Source organism: Cydia strobilella, chromosome 3, assembly GCF_947568885.1.
Source record: "Cydia strobilella chromosome 3, ilCydStro3.1, whole genome shotgun sequence".
NCBI classification, from domain to species: domain Eukaryota; kingdom Metazoa; phylum Arthropoda; class Insecta; order Lepidoptera; family Tortricidae; genus Cydia; species Cydia strobilella.
In genome coordinates, this window is record NC_086043.1 from 8953407 (window position 1) to 8971829 (window position 18423).

The 18423-nt window shown below is 39.0% G+C and overlaps 2 protein-coding genes and 1 long non-coding RNA gene across 6 annotated transcripts in view; 1 reads left to right on the top strand and 2 right to left on the bottom strand.

The window, feature by feature from the left end:
* The window catches only part of LOC134755770 (transcriptional coactivator YAP1), a 63631-nt gene extending 59538 nt beyond the window's left edge, over positions 1-4093 (top strand). For all 3 annotated transcript variants that reach the window (XM_063692359.1, XM_063692360.1, XM_063692361.1), the window contains one exon: positions 1160-4093. In XM_063692359.1, the coding sequence (XP_063548429.1) occupies positions 1160-1255 (96 nt within the window). In that variant the 3' untranslated portion in view covers positions 1256-4093. The remainder of the gene's footprint in view (positions 1-1159) is intronic.
* Positions 1-18423, bottom strand: part of LOC134755813 (uncharacterized) — a 359324-nt gene that overhangs the window by 327465 nt on the left and 13436 nt on the right. The gene's annotated exons all lie outside the window — the stretch shown is intronic.
* LOC134755766 (myrosinase 1-like) lies at positions 3869-17450 on the bottom strand. Of its 2 annotated transcripts, XM_063692355.1 has the most exons (10): positions 17338-17450; positions 15652-15746; positions 14361-14629; positions 12208-12612; positions 11458-11760; positions 7958-8092; positions 5984-6090; positions 5024-5159; positions 4263-4307; positions 3869-4165 (listed from the first exon to the last, which is right to left on the bottom strand). In XM_063692355.1, the coding sequence occupies exons 1-9, from the start codon at positions 17394-17396 to the stop codon at positions 4293-4295; spliced, it is 1524 nt and encodes a 507-aa protein (XP_063548425.1). In that variant the 5' UTR covers positions 17397-17450; the 3' UTR covers positions 3869-4165; positions 4263-4292. The 2 variants fall into 2 exon arrangements, with proteins under 2 accessions (XP_063548425.1, XP_063548424.1); XM_063692354.1 differs by lacking the exon at positions 4263-4307.

The following is an 18423-nucleotide window of genomic DNA, read 5'->3' on the forward strand; positions in this document are numbered from 1 at the left end:
CTTTATACTCCGAGTTTGTAGACTTACCCATAAAAACTTGATCGGCACGGAATTGCACAGAGACATGCTAAAATAGCGCACTTTTATACTATGAAAAAACCCTCAACTAAAACTAAATTTGCATGGAGATTTGGCAGCTATGGAAAAACATTAGTGTACAATTTAATACTAAAATACTGTAAAATCAAGGACCTCCGTGTTTCACAGGCAGGCGTGTTTGTGACTGGTTGCTACTAACTAGCGATTATAATAAGACTGAGGAGATAGTGCAGTGACGATACGGTGCACTTGTATGGAGAAAATAAACATTGAATAATGCTATCACGGCGGCTAATGAGACCATTTGCCCATATGAAGTACGATTAGTCATCTATGTTACATAATTAACCTTTGTATCTTTCCAGTCTTTCCACTTAGCCTTAAGAGACTTGAAGGTTAAATATTAGTATATTTATTTTTAGGCATATTTTTTATATTCAAGTTTTTTAAATTTATTAACTGGTCGCCTAGTTTGGGGACCTCCTATTCATACCGTTTTCTATAAAGGCGTGTCTCGATATCGCGCGGCGGCCGCGCGAGCATTGTTCGACCGCGGCAAATCTGTATTTTGTCTCGCGAGCCATTTTGGCACCATGTTGAACTATAGCGCGGCAGCCGCAAGCAAGCGATCCGACGATCGACCAGTTTGTACTCGGCAACCATGGAAGTATCACGTCGTAAACGTGCAGCTGCCGCTTTTATAATTATCGATCACATTATTCACAAGAAACCAAATTAACTTTATCAAAAAATGGTTTTTTTTTTAGTTTTTTTTTACCGTTGCCATGCATGATTTATGTATCCATGCCAAATTGCAGCTTTCTAGCACTAACGATCACGGAGCAAAGCCGCGGACGGACAGACGGACATGGCGAAACTATAAGGGTTTCTAGGTTTCACGAAACCCTAAAAATGATGGAAAACATTAAAACGGTAGACGATAGTGGCTATTGAATTATATTGAGTGGTTTTTGGGCTAGGACTATGCAGATTCCGCCAAGATTCCACATTTATATATATACATATTTGGTAGGATATAAATTCATTTGCACTTCTTTCTTCTCCTTTTCTTACGTCGACAGTGATTAATTTTATTAATATAACCAAATCACAATTTCAGATGGGGGAATTCACGGCCGACATATTGTTGGACGACGTGCAGTCGCTGATCAACTCGACGCCCAACAAGCCCGATAATGTGCTCACCTGGCTCTAGGGCCGGCGGGGAGACCCGACCGAACCGACAACGTGCTCACCTGGTTCTAGGGCCGGCGGGGAGACCCGACCGAACCGACTACGTGCTCACCTGGCTCTAGGGCCGGCGGGAAGACCCGACCGAATACCAAATGTATATCGTGTACATTGCAGACATTTACTAGTTGCGTGTGTATCAAGTGTTTATGTCGTGTGACTATGCTTATGTTAGTACGGTATAGCCCGGTATGACTCTCACGTGTAAGTAGTACAGTATTGTTTATTTGAAGTCTCTGCATTTATTCAAATGAGATAGAATTACGCTCTGTATAATCGCTGTACTACATATATACTTAACAGTGAAAGGGCATTCGGCGTTGCTTATTTCGATTTCGACTTCTGCGTTAAGTATTATAAAATGTATACTTACTGTATAGTGTCCATTTTGGTTAAGTGCAAAATGTAGAGCTATGAAAATTGCCAAGTAGGTACCCTTAAGTGGTAGGCCATGACTGTAATAATGGCTAGTCACTATGTAAAGCCTCGTCACTTGCGTAGTGCTCGCGCGCGGCTGAGGACTCTATTGACTCGTAGTTTCGATGCAAGCCTTCTTTCTTCGCCGAAAGTAGCAGTGTTGCAATACTAATAATAAGCTAGGTTTCCAATAATCTTTAGCTTTAAGACTAATGGAAATCCTATCCTCTCTTTGACTAAGTAGGTTTAAATAAACTGGATAAGTTTAATCGACTTTTAATTATTAAAATTGTGATAACATCTCGATGAAACAGTGCCTTGTTGTGCCTTTATTAAAATATATTTATTGTGGTATCTATTAGGTAAATTAAAAAAATTTACAAGTGCAGTTTTTGAGGTGACGTCCGTCATTATTCGGACAGATCTACTTATAGTGGGAAGTATCTCGTTTCGCCTACCTACTTACACCGTCCTTGTGTATTTTATCGAGATTATAAATAGGTACGCATAAGTATCTATAATTATATAGCTTAATAGTAACTAGATAAGAATCGCTGGCTAAATTTCAACATTTTTATTAAAAAAAATTGTTTAGATTTTAAACTATGTGTACATGGGTGCAGCTAGCTAATTAACATTAGGGAATAAATGAAGAGCGGCCGGGACGGGGAGGCCGCGCTGTTAGTGCCTCGTCGTGTGTCGCGTGTCGCGTGTCGCGTGTCGCGTGTCGCGTGTCGTGTGTCGCGTGTCGCTGCTGGACGGTCAACAGTGGACAGTGAACGCAATAACAATACGCAATACGCATCCACTCGGTGCCGACCCAACTATGATCGTTGAAAAATTATCATTTAAGTATTATTATCATCTTTAATTATAATTATTTTTCTATCTCCGAATGAAGTTTGGTCAGAACGGAAAAATTGTGTTTTAGCCCACCTAGTCTTTAGATTTTTTTATAAAATTTAATATACCTAACTCGATTGAAAGTGCGACAATAAATTAGGACTTTAATATGAAACGCTACATAGAAAACTTTGCCATATTAGTGACGTACTATTTTAATCTTATAAGACTAATGTAATCTTCGGTTTCTATAAGCATCTGTGTAAGTATTGTAAGTAGACGTAACGGTGCTGGGTTTATGGTACATTTAATTTTGTATTCTGTGGATCGCCGTATTTAGCCTTTTCGAGCCAGAGGCGACACAGACACTCGGTATTTGATATGGTGCTGAAAAGATTAAGTATGTCGTGTTCTGTAAACTCGCGCCCCACATATACTATGCTCATATTCTTCGGTTCATTATTCTGTATTCGCTATACATATTCTTACATTATAATCACTTCGACAGAGCAAAATTAAACAATTGACAGTGTCGATTATATTGTAATGCTGGCGCTAGACACGATATCAAATACGACCGTCATCTCACATATATTTTGGTACGTGTGCAATGTTTGAACACACATCAACACTTACTATTGCGTGGCGGTGGAATCATACATGTGTAACTATCTGATTGTCTCATGAAATTTTACAAGCTACTCGACTACATTTTAGAAAAGAAATCGTATAACATATAATCTATTAGGTAAAGTTTAAAAATTGTTAGCAAATTGTAGCTTTTAAGTTTCGCGAGATAAGGGGTAGGTTTAGCCACATCACATGCCACTCTCGCGTTCATATGTCTTCCATTACCTAAGTGTTGCAATGTTTGTTCGTGGCTGGCGCCCGCATGACTCTGCGAACTGCCGCCCGTCGTGTCCGTCTTTAATAACTAAGACCAACACACACAAACTAACTAATAGTAGATGTCACAGGTTTTGGAGAATTGGACGTGTGAAGTTTTTTAAGGTAGACGTCCACAGGGCAGCATCGCACGCATCGGACGCATCGCGAGCAACGGATCATTGGACGCACTTGTGTGACTTTCTATACAAATAATACTAAAATCCGTTGCGTGCGATGCGGTCCTGTGGACGTCTACCTTTATAATTCTGCAATCAAAACCGAGCCACCGTGTATTTTTCAAATGTCTACGCGTAGTTTTTCTGTTTGTGATCCTCCGGGACTCGACGGCGCTCATGCCGGAGCCACAAAAACATTCCATACAGCTAACGGTCCCCGCTTTTATGTACACAGAATAATATGCACTACAATATTATATTTCATAATCGTTTATTTCTTAAGTAGGTGTAGCCGTCATAATTGTAATACATATCTCTTACTGGCTGACCGCGGATGCGAGTTTTCTTTGTAGTACGTTATGTTTCGTGTATCTATGTTACGACAATGAAAGTTATGGTTAGAAAATTAATTTACAATAATTTCATTGTAGATAATTAGATATTCTTATATGAATTAAATAAATATTTGTTTTAATACATATTATTTCTTTCATTTGCGACTAGTCTTGTAGATGTGAAGTGTAAGAGTCCTATAACTCGGTTTTGAAAACCTGCGAAACAACAAAACAGTAACAATAAAATGTTTGACATTCAAATTATTTTAATGCTTGCCAATAAATTTAAATATTTACATATATTTATACATACTTATATTACAAAAAGCCACCCAAGGATTTATCAGCCCATCCGCGTCTGTGGAAATATAGTATAACTTAATACATACACATATTTACACAAATAAATAAATAAAGTACCTAGCTTTGCTTTAAAATCATTGAATCATATGTACTAGGTACTATTCTATTCTACTTTATTATAAGTCTTTATTTAGTATAATTCGCGTTGATTGGCGGATGGTCAGCTGGCGGAATTGGTAACGCATTGGACCGGCAATCCAAGGATGTGGGTTCCAGTCCCACGTTGGCCAGAGTTGATAATCGTTGATTTTTTCATTGTGATTGACATCTGTATTTACAAATTATAGATTATTATAAGTAGTGGATGTGTGTGGGAAATCAGGGCTTACGAAGATATCGAAGGTATTGTCTTGAGGGAGCGCGCGTGTGGCGGTGAGCTGGCAATAGTACTCCAGCGACACAAACCAAACCGTCACACAGTGGACATCATAAGTAGATGAGAATGTGAACAAGCAAGGCTTACTGCGGGATCCTTGAAGCGGTTGTCCTTTGGGAGCTCACTTGAGCTGGCAATAGCACTCCACCAACACAAACCAAACCGTCACACAGTGGGCATTATAGGTGAGTGTAAACGAGCAAGGCTTACAGCGGGGTCCTTGAAGCGGTCGTCCTGCGGGCTCTCACGTGTGGCTGGCGTTAGTAGGTACTCCACCGATACAAACCTTTACACAGTGGGCATTATAGAAGAGAGTGAGAACAAGCAAGGCTTACAGCGGGATCCTTGAAGCGGTCGTCTTGCGGGAGCTCTCGTGTGGCAGTGAGCTGGCGGTAGTATTCCACCGACAGTTTAGGCGTCCGCGGCCGTGCTGGGTCTGTGATGTCCACGTAGTAGAAACCGAAACGCTCCCTAAAAAATAAAAACATCCGGTTTATTTTTTATAAGAAATTCAGCAAAACAGGAACCAAATAAGGATGCACATAATTTTGAAATGTTAATTATATTTGGTAATGGTCTGGACAACAAGTTATAAAATACGTTTTCTAAGTAAGGTCAGATGAGTGGGGCAGATGCACTATTATCCGTAGTTTACATTCTCCTATCAATAGGCCGAGTACATGATTGACGCGACAGTATCTCGCCGCGAGATAGACTACCCGTCTTTTACTAACTGTATGAATTAAAGAGGGACGGGTAGTCCATGTCGCGGCGAGATACTCTCGCGCCAATCATGTGCTAGCCCGGCTGATACAGAAATTACCCTTACCTGTACAATTGCCATCATCAGATATATAAGGTGTTCACAACTATCTGAACAATCCCCTTAATATCAAGACGTGCATGTTTCAATGTGTTTGAGCTATGTAGTCGTTCGATTTGTAGCTGGCCCCGAAGGGCTAATCCTTTGTCTATTGTTAAGTAAAACCGTACGTGCTACTTAACCCTTTACCAGGCCGCGAAGAACAAGCGTGTTTTATTAAGTCCTTTATATAGATTTGCAACCGTATTGAACGTCTTGTACAAAATGTATTTACAAAAGTCTGATATGTTAAACCAGTAGAAAAAGATTAGCCGTTCGAGGCCAGCTACAAATTGACGACTATACGACTATTTACTTGAATATTAATGACACTATTATTTCTCAGTAGGTTGCAATTCAATACAGCTATAAGTGCAAGCTGCGTATTCCAGTTTGGTCAAACCAGGTTTGAAATAAATTTAATGACACTAACGAGAATCCAGCACGCCATTCAAAGTTGTCCATCAGTGTCCAAGCTGTGTAGCCCAACACGTCGACGCCATCCTCGTAGATTACTTCCAATATTGCCGATAGATAATCCTAAACAGAGGTAAAACTTTGTATACAGTCTGGCAAAAAAGAGTAGAAATTAAAAAGTGGCAACACTGTAGTGTCGTCCCGTTTTTCTTAGATTGATTTGAAAGGGACGACACTACAGTGTTGCCACTTTTTAATTTCTACTCTTTTTTGCCAGACTGTAGGTACATTAGATTCAAATTTCCGTTTATTTTAAAATGCCTATTCTTCGTTTTTTTTTGCATTAGAAAAAAATAAGCGATCTTGATGTGTCATTTATTGAAAAACACGTATGAAGTTAAGTCACGCCAATTATGCAACAATGAGGGCTAACGCGTATGAATTCGCCGCTAGGGGCGCTAATGTAGATGGTGGTCTTTTCCATAGTTCGAAATGTCAAACGTCACTTGTCACTTCAATGACTGACAGCTGTTCTTTAGTCTTTTGGACCACCATCAACAGAGGCGCCCTCTGGTGAGCAAAAAAACGATAGCCCTCATTATAAATCATATACGACAATTTTTTTTTTCTCCATGCCAGCTGGTAAAGGCTCTCTCTTGCTTGTTCAAAAACTAATGAGAATGTTGCGTTTTATCCACATGTGTGGCAAAGTATTGGAATGCAAATTTTGAGTTGTTTCCTTATGTTGGCTGGTAGAATTGACTTTTAAATGATGAATTTGAATAATATATATTTAATAACGTTCATTTGGATTTCATTTGGTTTGATTATGTTTGTTATTTTACAGTAGGTACCTAAGTATTTTCCTCGCGTTGGTATGGTGAAAAAGTTTGTGTTTCACTCAGTGGCAAAATTTGTTTAACACTCGTACCATTAAACTCAACTCAAGTTTCCACTTTTCGAACGAACAATTCTGACGTCTTTCGCTTGCTTCTTCTCTTCTTCTTCAGCGTGCCATATCCTAACGGATGTCGGCGATCACCATGCGAAAGTCCTCTGTGTTTCGCCACTCTGCCCAGAGTGGTAGCGTCCGCATACCGGTCCAACTCCTTATATTACCGCACCACGATGTTCTGGGTCTTCCTCTACCTCTTTTTCCATAAAATGTTCCCTCAATATTGTAGGTAATGCATATTTGGTGTTCCTGTAGATATGTCCTTGTCCTTTTCTCTTGCTCGGTCAATATTAGCACTAGCGGTTAAACAACAACTTTGCCCCCTTGACACTACCATGCATGTACATTTTCGAGGCAGCAGTTTTTGTAAAAAAATACCCAGATCTTTTTAAAAAGGCCATAGATGTTTACCATAGAAATTCAAGATATCCTAACAAACTTGTATTAGACTTCGTTCCGAACAGTTCACTTTTTATGAAAAATAGCTATTATTTATGTATGAAAATATTTAATGCCCTTCCTGAAAATATCAAACCCCTGCCTCTAAATCCATTCAAAGCCCAACTATATACTTGGCTCAAAAAACAGGTGTTTCACTCTTTAAATGAGTTCCTCCAAATATAGTAATATTAAATAGAAATTATAGTTTTAAGTAAACAATGTAATAGATTAAGACTTATAGCTTTAAGATAACATTTGCATGCTTAACCAGCAAAATATGTCACTGTACGGGAAAACCTTTGCAATATCACCTTGTTGTACCATATTTTATGCAAATAAAAGAATTTTATTTATTTATTTTATTTATTATTTAACAAAATAAATAGTTATTGCTTTCATAAGTAAAACCTAGTTAGGTAGTAATTTTTAAAATGTGTTATTCAATAATAAGAAAGAATTGTTTACCTTTTCTCTACAGCTAAAAAAACGATTTACCTATAAAAAGTTTCTGTATCTTTAACTTATAAGACGCAAACGATGCCATACCAAGATATCACACTTTAACACTTAGATTAGTAGGTATTATCAACTCACATTGAAAAACTTGATGCGACCGTAGTCTTCCAAATTGCCGCGGTCTGAGAAACCATTCTCCGTAATGTAGATCGGTGGGTTGTTGTAGCTGCTTTTGCACCAGCGCAGCAGATTGGCGAAGCCTTTAGGCACCACCTGAATTTTATACATACATTTTATACATGTATAGGTTATTATAATCTATATACATATAATAAAGCGGAAGAGGGTCGAAAGTCTCTACATGGAAGATATTCGAAAAAAAATTGGCTGGCGATACTTAGAATCGATAACAGAACACGTTCCAACAGTTTTAAGAATTTTTGTCTGTTTATCTGTTTATTTGACCGCGCAGCAAATGAAAACGGCTGAACGGATTTTAATGCAAACTTTATTAATCTGTCGAAAAAAACCACGGTCAGGTTATAGGCTATAAAAATTTGAGAAATTTTACCCCTCAGGGGGTTAAAAAAGGGATGAAAGTTTGTATGGGCTTCAAGATTTTTTTTAAGCTACCCATTTGAAACTTCGTAAAAAGATATATTATTGAAATACAAGAAAACTAATTTCAGCGTTTTTGAAAATTCATCCCCTAAGGAGGTGAAAAAGAGGTTGAAAGTTTGTATGGAGATCAATTTTTTTTTCGAGTGCGTTACTTGAAACTTTGTATATGGGCATATATATTATTATAATAAAGGAAAAGTGATTTCAGCGTTATCAAGAATTCGTCCCCTAACGGGGTTAAAAGAGGGTTGAAAGTTTGAATCCATTACAAATGTATTAAATATATTAATAACGGGTCACTCACGCGTTTTAAGTCGAAAACGCTCGACATGTTTCACTCCGTACCGAGGAGCGTCATCAGGAGCTTGCGTCGACGGTGACGGACCGGCGCAGACTGCGGGCCGCAGCCCTCCGCGCCCGATGACTCGGCGCGGGCGCCGGTGGCGGCAGGGGGGGCGAGAAACTACCCTCGTTTACGGCATTATTGTCAAATGATGGGTTGCAAACAACACTCACTACGTCATTCGCTAATGGTTCGTCCACACTGTCCACCGACGTAGTACCCAAAACAGTTTTCCAGCTCGGAGGCACTGACCAACCACAATCACGGTTAAAATTCGGATGACGACCAATTTCGACGCAAGCTCCTGATGACGCTCCTCGGTACGGAGTGAAACATGTCGAGCGTTTTCGACTTAAAACACGTGAGTGACCCGTTATTAATATATTTAATATGTCTATGTCTCACGGAAGTTTTGCCATTACAAATGCTTTGAAACTTCTTAGAAAGGTATAATAGACGATTACAAAAAATGTAATTTCGACGTTTTTGGAAATTTAACGCCTCAGGGGGTTGAAAAGGGGATGAAAGTTTGTCTTGGAGTGCAAATTTTATTTTAAGCTTGGAAATTGAAACTGCAAAAAGGTATTATATTAAAAAGCAAGAAAATTACTTCCAACGTTTTTAAAAATTCATCCCCCAAGGTGGTGAAAAAGGGGTTAAAAACTTTATCTTGATAACTATATCATTTAAGCTACTAGGCCAAGTTAGGTATCGTTTTTGTATAAATCGGGTATGCCGAATTCGTTTATTAAAATGACACTATTCCGGATAACACAAAAATATGAAAAAATAATACTTTTTTTTAAATTCCTCTTCACGCTTAAACCGCTGAACCAATTTAGTTTAAATTTGGTATAGAGATAGTTTGAGTTCTAGGGAAGAGCATAGGATAGTTTTAATCTCAAACATCATAGGGAGGTGGAAATTCGTATGGGATTCAATAACCGCTGAACCGATTTAGATAAAATTTGGTATAGAGTCCCATACAAGAACATAGGGTAGTTTTTATCAACAAAAAAAATTACCTTAAAACTGAAAAGGAAGGTGTAATATTGTAGGGGGAATCAATAACCGCCTGAACTGATTTACATGGAATCTACGTATACGTCTTTTGATTTAGTTGAAAATGATACTTAACGACTTAGAACCTAATCTTAAACATCCCCACCCCCCTACATCAAAAATCTGGGTAGCTCCACTTCTTAAAAACATCTTAGGAATACCAAGATTAATTCTGCCAAATACCTAATCGTATATCGCATCCATATTCATACGTATCGCATCCTTTAAGCACTAAGACGAAAGTGGAGGACCCGCGGGAAATCACCTTTTCGTACAACTGTTAGTCCTTATTTTCCTCTCTTGATATTAACATTATTCAAAATATTTTGACACAATTAGTTGTGTATCTACCACAGCTATGTCCCGTGTACGTTTGTGTTTTTGGAATTTTTAATATTATAAAAGTTAGAAGCATTAAAAAATTTGCCTGAAATCACGCTCCTAATTTTTACAATAATCAAAAAATCTAAAAAAGTCAAACGTAGAAAACGTAGCATTTAGCTATGGTAAATATACATCAAATTATGTACCTAAAAATATTTTCATAATGATAGAGGAAAATGGAGACTGCGTTTGTATGGAGAAGCGGCCGTGCCCTTTCCTCTTAATAATGGCCACCAAGGTGGGTACAAAAAAAAATCATTTGTCTATGTCGTTTGCGAAGTAATTGTCAAACGATTTGGGACTTATACGCGTTACCATGCCTTCCCGAAAAAAATTGAATCTTTCGCGAAAGTCTCGCAACGCATTGAGGCTACAAGGGGCACGGTCTCAGGAGTCTGAAAAAAGACCACGGTGAGAGACTCAGTGGCGCTCTAGCCAGGCAGGTCGCTTCGCTTTCGGCTGAAACGGCAAGCCAGCGCGAGTCTCGATTGTGATCCCAAAGACGTACGCAATACATAATTGTAGGCGAAGATTCTGACGGAGTGTGGCGCCGGAGAAGCCGTGTTCATCCCGCGCATCCCCCTCATCCCGAGCAACTTCCCGTTCCGCTTCAAGCGCCTATAGGTTCCCGTGAGCGTCTGCTTCACCATGACCATCAACAAGTCGTAGGGGCAGACGCTGCGCGCCGCCGCCGGCGTCATGCTTTTAGACTGATTTGACTGGAGGACCGATTTGGATGATATTTGCCATGGACATGATTTGGAAGTTACAGTCACGGACGTAAAAATACAAAAATGGTACTGTATCGTTCGATTCGTTCGATATACACCTACACTACTCTATGTCGTTTAAATCACGTCAAAAATTTGAATAAGGGCAAAAAATAAAATAGATTTTGGAGTGTAGTTTTATTTATAATATTTTACCTAATTGTAAAATATTTTATCTGGACTGCAGTCCTCTAGCGTATCAATCTGTCAACTTTACTTCAAGTTCCGCCTCCAGGGGAGAGGGAGATAAATTAGGGGTGAATTAGCCGCTTACTGACACAGACCGAATTCCACGCAGGCGAAGCCGCGGGCACAGCTAGTTATTACATATAACCAAACAATAAATTAATTCTTTTTCGATAATTTATGCTAGGAAGTAGATCCCAGATTATTACCTACTCGCGTATTTAATTGTGGAGTAACAAGAACCTAGAAAGATAATTTCAAAATGATTTTACCCTAAGCCATTCCGAAGCAGAGTCTTCTCCTACTTCCATAGTAGTGACTGCTCCGATATCCTTCAGCCAAGAGGGCGACTTGGCGATAGGGTCCACGCCTGCTGCTGTTATGATATGAGTCGTGTAGTGATTGATGCCGAGGAAATCCGAAGTTCCCTTGATTCTGTTGATCCAGTAGTCGTCGAATTGTTCCAAGCGAGACTTCGGCAAGCCTTCGGCTTCGCTTTGTCGAGCTACGTTGTTAACCATTACAGCAGGATAGCCGCCTTCTTCTGTGAAGATGGGGTGTGCGAACCAGCCAAACTGTAAACACAAGAACAACATATTGAGCAGGTGTACCTAAGGTTTATTATTGCATCAGAAAATATCTAGAAGCGCAGTTGATGAAGGAACGTTCATTCGGTAACATGATGCAACAGGAATTTGTTTTTACCTTAGCTTACCTTATAGTCAATAAATAAGATAATAAATGAACAATCAGTTGTTCACATTGAAAAGGGATTTTGGAGTTTTCAAAAACAAACGCATTAACAAGGCTTGAACAAGACAAAGTGCAGGGACCTGATGAATTAGTGCAGCCACCTGGGTTAAGTCCTTATGCAAGTCCTACATTAGTGGTGTTTGTGATACCATATATATCTTATCTTAGCCATATTAAGTCAATGATATTAGCAGATCAGCAGATCCTTTCGACTAAAGTCTACAGCCGCTAGCTCTGTGTATGAATTACCTAGGTACTTATTTACTTACTTTAAACTGATTGGCTACTTCAGCAAGCGCAACAAGTTCCGCGTTTTCTGGATCGATTGGCTCGTACCAAATAGAGTTGATAGAGATCATTATCCTTCCGTTTTGCACAGGCCTGTACGTTTCGTTATACAGATGGTATGCTTCAGCATGAGCCTTAAGAAGTGTGTTACTGCAGAGATAGCAGGCGACGCCGTGGCCGTCGATGGCAGGGGCCTTCTTCACATCTCCGTACGCATCTTCGCAGATTTCGTAGGGCTCGTTGAAGGTGATCCAGGACTTGATTTTGCCGCCGAACAGCCTGAAGCACACGTCGGCGTAGTCGCGGAAATAGTCAGTCATTTTGGGGTTGGCCCAGCCGCCGAGGTCTTGAAGGGTTTGGGGGAGGTCCCAGTGAAATAATGTTACCTGTGTAAGCAAAGCACATTTTGGGTTGGTTCGTATTTACAAGTAAGTACCCTCTTTATGGAACATTAGGTTGCATATAAAAATGTTAGTTAGTTTCCTTAGTTTAGGTACATACCTTAGGTACATTTTAATTTTTCTAATAGCTACCTTTAGAGTTTAGACTATCGGGTTCAATTGAACGACTTTTGCAGTCAGTACTTGGCGTGACATCCATAGAAACAGATTAAAAAAATGCGACTTCGACAGTGAAAAGTGCTAGAAATTCATATTAAGGTATTAAGGTTATACTAGCTCCTACAAACATTCGGGGTACCGGTGATACAGACCCAGGACGCGTCGCCATTCGACCCGTCTGCGATCATATAAAAATCCCGGCAAGTACGAGCCGGACTCGCGCACCGAGGTTCCGTATTTTTTAACCGACTTCAAGATTTCAAAAGGAGGAGATTCTCAATTCGGTTGTATGTTTTTTTTTTGTTTTTTTTTTTTTTTTATGTTTGTTACTCCATAACTCCCTCATTTCTGGACCGATTTTGAAAATTCTTTTTTTGATTGTAAGTATACAGATTGGTCCCGTTTTTGTCAAACCGCAGTTCTGATGATGGGATCTATGAGGAATCGAGGGAACTCCTCAAATGTTAAAGGCATACATATAGTGATTTTAGTATTTTCATCAACAAATCAAGCATTTACATTTAAAAAAGTGACATTTGATGAAGTGGAACTGCTGATGATGATCAGAACGGAACTCTTCAATGACGCATAGTTCACGTTTGGCGATTTGTCCTCTTCGTTATGTTTGTTAAGCAAGTTAGGTTTTCAAGACACAGTTTTGTCAAGCTCGAGTTCTGATGATCGGATCCATGAGGAATCGAGGGAACTCCTCAAATGTGAAAGGCATACATATAGTGATTTTTGTATTTTCATCAACAAATTCAGCATTTCCATTTAAAAAAATGACATTTGATGAAGTGGAGCTGCTGATGATGATCAGCACGTTTGGCGATTTGTCTTCTTTTTTATGTTTGTTAAGCAAGTTAAGTTTTCAAGACATATTTTTGTCAAGCTCGAGTTCTGATGATGGGATCCATAAGGAACCAAGGGAACTCCTCAAATGTGAAAGGCATACACATATAGTGATTTTTGTATTTCATCAACAAATCCAGCATTAACATAAAAAAGAGACATTTGATAAAGTGGAACTGCTGATGATGATCAGAATGGAACTCTTCATCGACACATAGTTCACGTTTGGTGATTTATTCTCTTCGCTATGGACCTAGACCCAAACTTGGACCTGGACTTTTTTTTGAACTGCGATCCTCACAGAACCGAGCTGCTATCAGAAAAGTGGGTTAGGTTAAGTTAGAACTGTGACCCTTACAGAAACGAAATGCTACTAGAAAAGTGGGTGGTTTTACCTCCTTTTAGTTAGGCAAAAGATGCTGTCTTTTTCATTTCATTGTTTGGAGTGCACCATCAACAATAAGTAACCTTTCAACGGCATCCCCCATTGAAGTCGGTTTTTTTTCTTAAAAATTATTAGTATTTGTTGTTATAGCGGCAACAGAAATACATCATCTGTGAAAATTTCAACTGTCTAGCTATCACGGTTCATGAGATACAGCCTGGTGACAGACAGACAGACGGACAGACAGACAGCGGAGTCTTAGTAATAGGGTCCCGTTTTTACCCTTTGGGTACGGAACCCTAAAAAGTAACCTTCACATAAATAACCTATAAATTACCAATGGCTCGATATTCTTCTGCGCCAAAGCGTCGAGAAGATCATTGTAGTAACGCACGCCATCTTCATTGATGTGGTCGACGCGGCCGGTGGGCAGGATACGAGCCCAGGACAGGGAGAAGCGGTAGAAGTCCACGCCGAGGTACGCCAGCTCCTCCACATCTTCGAGGTAGCGGTGGTAGGAGTCGCAGGCGATGTCGCCGTTGGTCCCGTCCGCGATCATCTCCGGCCGGGTGTGTGATAGCCGGTCCCACACGTTCTCCGACTTGCCTGGACATGCATCAAAATGTTGATGATTTTTGAATATTAATAATGGGAAAACTATTTATGTTCATTATTTCAAGGAACAAGTTTAGTGCAGCGCTACGTTGCTACATCGAAGACGCTAAAAGTCGTAGCGTAAATCAACACAATATTTTTGGATGTTGTCATTGTTATACATGATATTGATAGGTATTGAATGTATGAGTTGTATGACAATGACAACATCCATAAATATTATCTAATCGTTTTGGAACTTAACTGTCACCGAGACGAGGATTAAGCAGCAGTCAACAAATATATTTGTTGACTAAAGTGGATTTTGGACTTGTTGTCGATAATATGATTACTGTAGATAAATATTGATTGAGTGTTTATGTTTGTAATGTGCACAATGACATCTGGCAATTCCGTGATGTCATAATGTCTTGAGAGAATTTGTACAAAAAACAAAATAATTTGAAAAAAAAAGAACGCAATCGTGATCGACGTGAATATTTTCATCCATCCATCCATTATCATCATCACTCAGTTTCTCATAATATGTCATTAAGTATCATGACTCATGAATATCATATGTCATTTGCTTTTATTACAATCTGACATCGTCACTAAGTAATAAGCATTTTAAACAGTAGTTTACCTCAGGATGGTACACTCCAGCTCTCCAATTTCTTTGTCCAATGTGAATTGCGTCTCATTCTCTGATTAAGCAAAATGTGAGACGCAAATACACATTGGACCAAGATATTGGACAGATGCATTATCATACATTCGTACGTCACCTGTCACTTTCTTGTCCTTGTGTAGGAACTAGGTGAAAAAAAGTACGTAGGTATAAAAACAGCAAATTAAAATAAAACTTTAGTCATAATCAAGAAATTCTGTCTGAGAAATCAAACCTTAGGTTGACCGTTCTCTGGACATGTTAGCTTGCATTGCAGTCTATTTGTAGAACGTAGTGATTATATGCTCTTTGTGAATGAAGGACCGATTTTTTTTATTGAAAAGTTACAAGCATGGTTTCTCACCGCTAACATTCCAGGCGCCTTCAATCTGGTGAGCCGCTGTGGCCACGCCAAACGTGAACCCATCCGGAAATTTGATGTGAGCTGCTGCTGCTCCTCTATAACAGACATAAATTGTGTAGGTACGAGTATAAGACAGGATTAATTTTACTCAGACTTAAGGTAAGGGTCCCCGGTAAGCTCGGTTCTCCAATATAAACGTAGTTACGCTCTCATTTTAAAACGACATTCTAAAACTTTGTACATAACTTACAATAGGATAAGGTATATATCTATGAATAAAGGTAGATGTTTTGGGAAAACACAACATGAAACAGTAAATTTTTAACATGATTTTGGAATTTGGAGGTGACAATCACCTCGAAAGGAAGATATGATAGCCTCCTTGCCCACGGCCCTACCCAATACCTACCCATAGTTCATAAAGTAAAAACGACGGATTGCACGAAAAGTAATAAATGTTCTGTGGTGAAAACTCTAATAATAGGTAATTGGTTGATATCACTTGTATACATTATGATAATGAGTTCCATGTTAAATGTGTCCATATAGCAACCATTAAACTTAATCCGATATGATACCTATGATAAATCATATCCTTGTTTTGATTTGACTGCACGCACAGATATTGTTTGATGTGATAATATAATAGCTATCTAACGAATTATTCCTTAAAATAAATATTAACTATGATAAAGGTACACCCAGCCACGCAATTTTGCGGCTCGCTGTACCCATAGTAAACAATTAGATACATGTGGCCTGTCAAAAATGAACGGTTATAATAAAGAAAGGACGCTTAGAACATGGAATCCTCTACAATGGCCCGTCTGTTCCTATCTCTATCGCATTTAAAGCAGACATCAATATTCTCCTATGCCACATTGTCATTAATTGCAATCGCGATCGCTCATTCGCACATCTTGGGCGGGACGTAGAGCGATAGAGATAGGATCAGGCGGATTCCTCGTGCGTCTTTTTTTGGTAACCTTGGGGTTAACATTTGCAGTTCACAATTGCGCGGTTGATGGACCAGGACCTCTTTACAGACGCAGGCCCGGATTAGAGGCCTAGGGTCCTTAGGCACTTGGAATTTAATCCTCCATCTCAAAGCTATTGCAAGGTTGCCTGGGCCCCTAGACCCGGGCCTTGTGAGTCTAGGCGGAAATCCAGCCCTGTACAGACGTGTAAGTGTAAATGAATGCAAAGTGTACGTAAATAAGAGTCTAAAGAATCCGAATCATAATAAGTACCTAATACTTATATGCATAATCAACTCATTCGTAAAAGAATCACGCGCTATTAAGGATAGCAAAGCGGCGTAAGCTCCTATCATGATGTGATATTTGATTTGAATTTATTTTCGACCAAAAAATTTATTTAACGTACAAAAATTTTACATGCTGGTCTGTTTATTTATAACTGTCTATGTAAGTATATGCCATTGTGTCTATTTACGTTAATTCAGTTCCTAGTCGCATGCGCAGCCGTAATTTCTCGGTAGCTAACATCTAGGTAGGTAATCGGGGTTCAAATCGACCAATGATCGATCTCTACCGATAAGAACTTGTTTGCGTTGTTTCGTGAGTACCTAACTCGTGTTAACTAACTGCAGCTTTGTGCAATGTTCGATAATTATACACTGAGTAGTAGGAAGGGATTTGAAAACATAAATTATTTAATACTCACAAGTGACAGAGCGCCAGTATTCCGAATATTGATGTCAACGCCATAGCTTCGTGTGGCATGGACGGACCCCGGCGTGTTACTGCGATGCGAGACGTTGTCAACCAAGTTCTTCTCCGAGGCCGGAAGGTAACGGTAATCTTAAGTGTCAGATTATCTTAAAGCATCTTACACAGATAACGTCAATATTGTTATCTGATAATTATCAGGTTGGTTCTGAGTAGTTGTAGATACTAAGTTATGTTTCCATGGTTAAGGTGGTTCGACTAGGTTACCCAAAGCTTAAACCCCGCTAGATGGCGTCACTTTCGCAAATTTTCAGGTTTTATTTTTTTGTGGAATAGTATTGGTATCTGTATACTTAAAAGTATGTTTAGCGCACTCTTTACATAAATATTGAACTATTATAATAAACATTCAATACTTCATTAGTGTAAAAAACACTTTTAAAGTCGACAGAGTGTTTCTGTCATGCTATTTCTTACTATTACTCACACATGCAAACAGTGTTTCCGTGATTGCTTGTAGTAGACAATTTCATGCAGTGTAAGTATGCTGCAATGGCGTTGCGGTATGTTCGTGGAAATACGTGTAAGATGATTCGGGTTCGAGACTGGTACGTCAGGGGTACTTTTTTTTGTCCTTTTTGTGTTATCTTATGTTTCTTATACCTTTTATTCTTCGAATTCTTGTCCGATTCCGATATAACCGAAATATATTTCAGTGATATCGGAAACGGCTCTAACGATTTCGATGAAATTTGCTGTAAGGGGTTCGATCTAGCTAGGTCTTATCTCTGGAAAAACGAGCATTTTTGAGTTTTTACTTATGTTTTCTTTTTCTCCTAGATATTCAGTATTATTAATAAATTAGTTTATAACGTTTTATAAAAATATGTGACGTTTTGAACTAAAAGGTACCACATTGTCGGTTGTCGATTAGGTTGATTTCATTTTGAAGCTTTATGGAAATATGACAACAATAAGTAGGTACCCGTTTGGTTGAAAACGCCACATATATTGAAAACCTGACTTTCACAACTCTCACCTTTTTGGGTTCTTCCAACTCAGAAAGGATGGAGAATACTGA

Coding starts and splice junctions, on each gene's coding strand:
- LOC134755766 (XM_063692354.1), bottom strand. CDS start 17,396: ATGCCACACGAAGCTATGGCGTTGACATCAATATTCGGAATACTGGCG. Junction 5,160..5,983: donor GAATGGCGTGCTGGATTCTC/GTTAGTGTCATT, acceptor TTTATTTTTTAG/GGAGCGTTTCGGTTTCTACT. Junction 4,166..5,023: donor ACCGCTTCAAGGATCCCGCT/GTAAGCCTTGCT, acceptor GTTGTTTCGCAG/GTTTTCAAAACCGAGTTATA.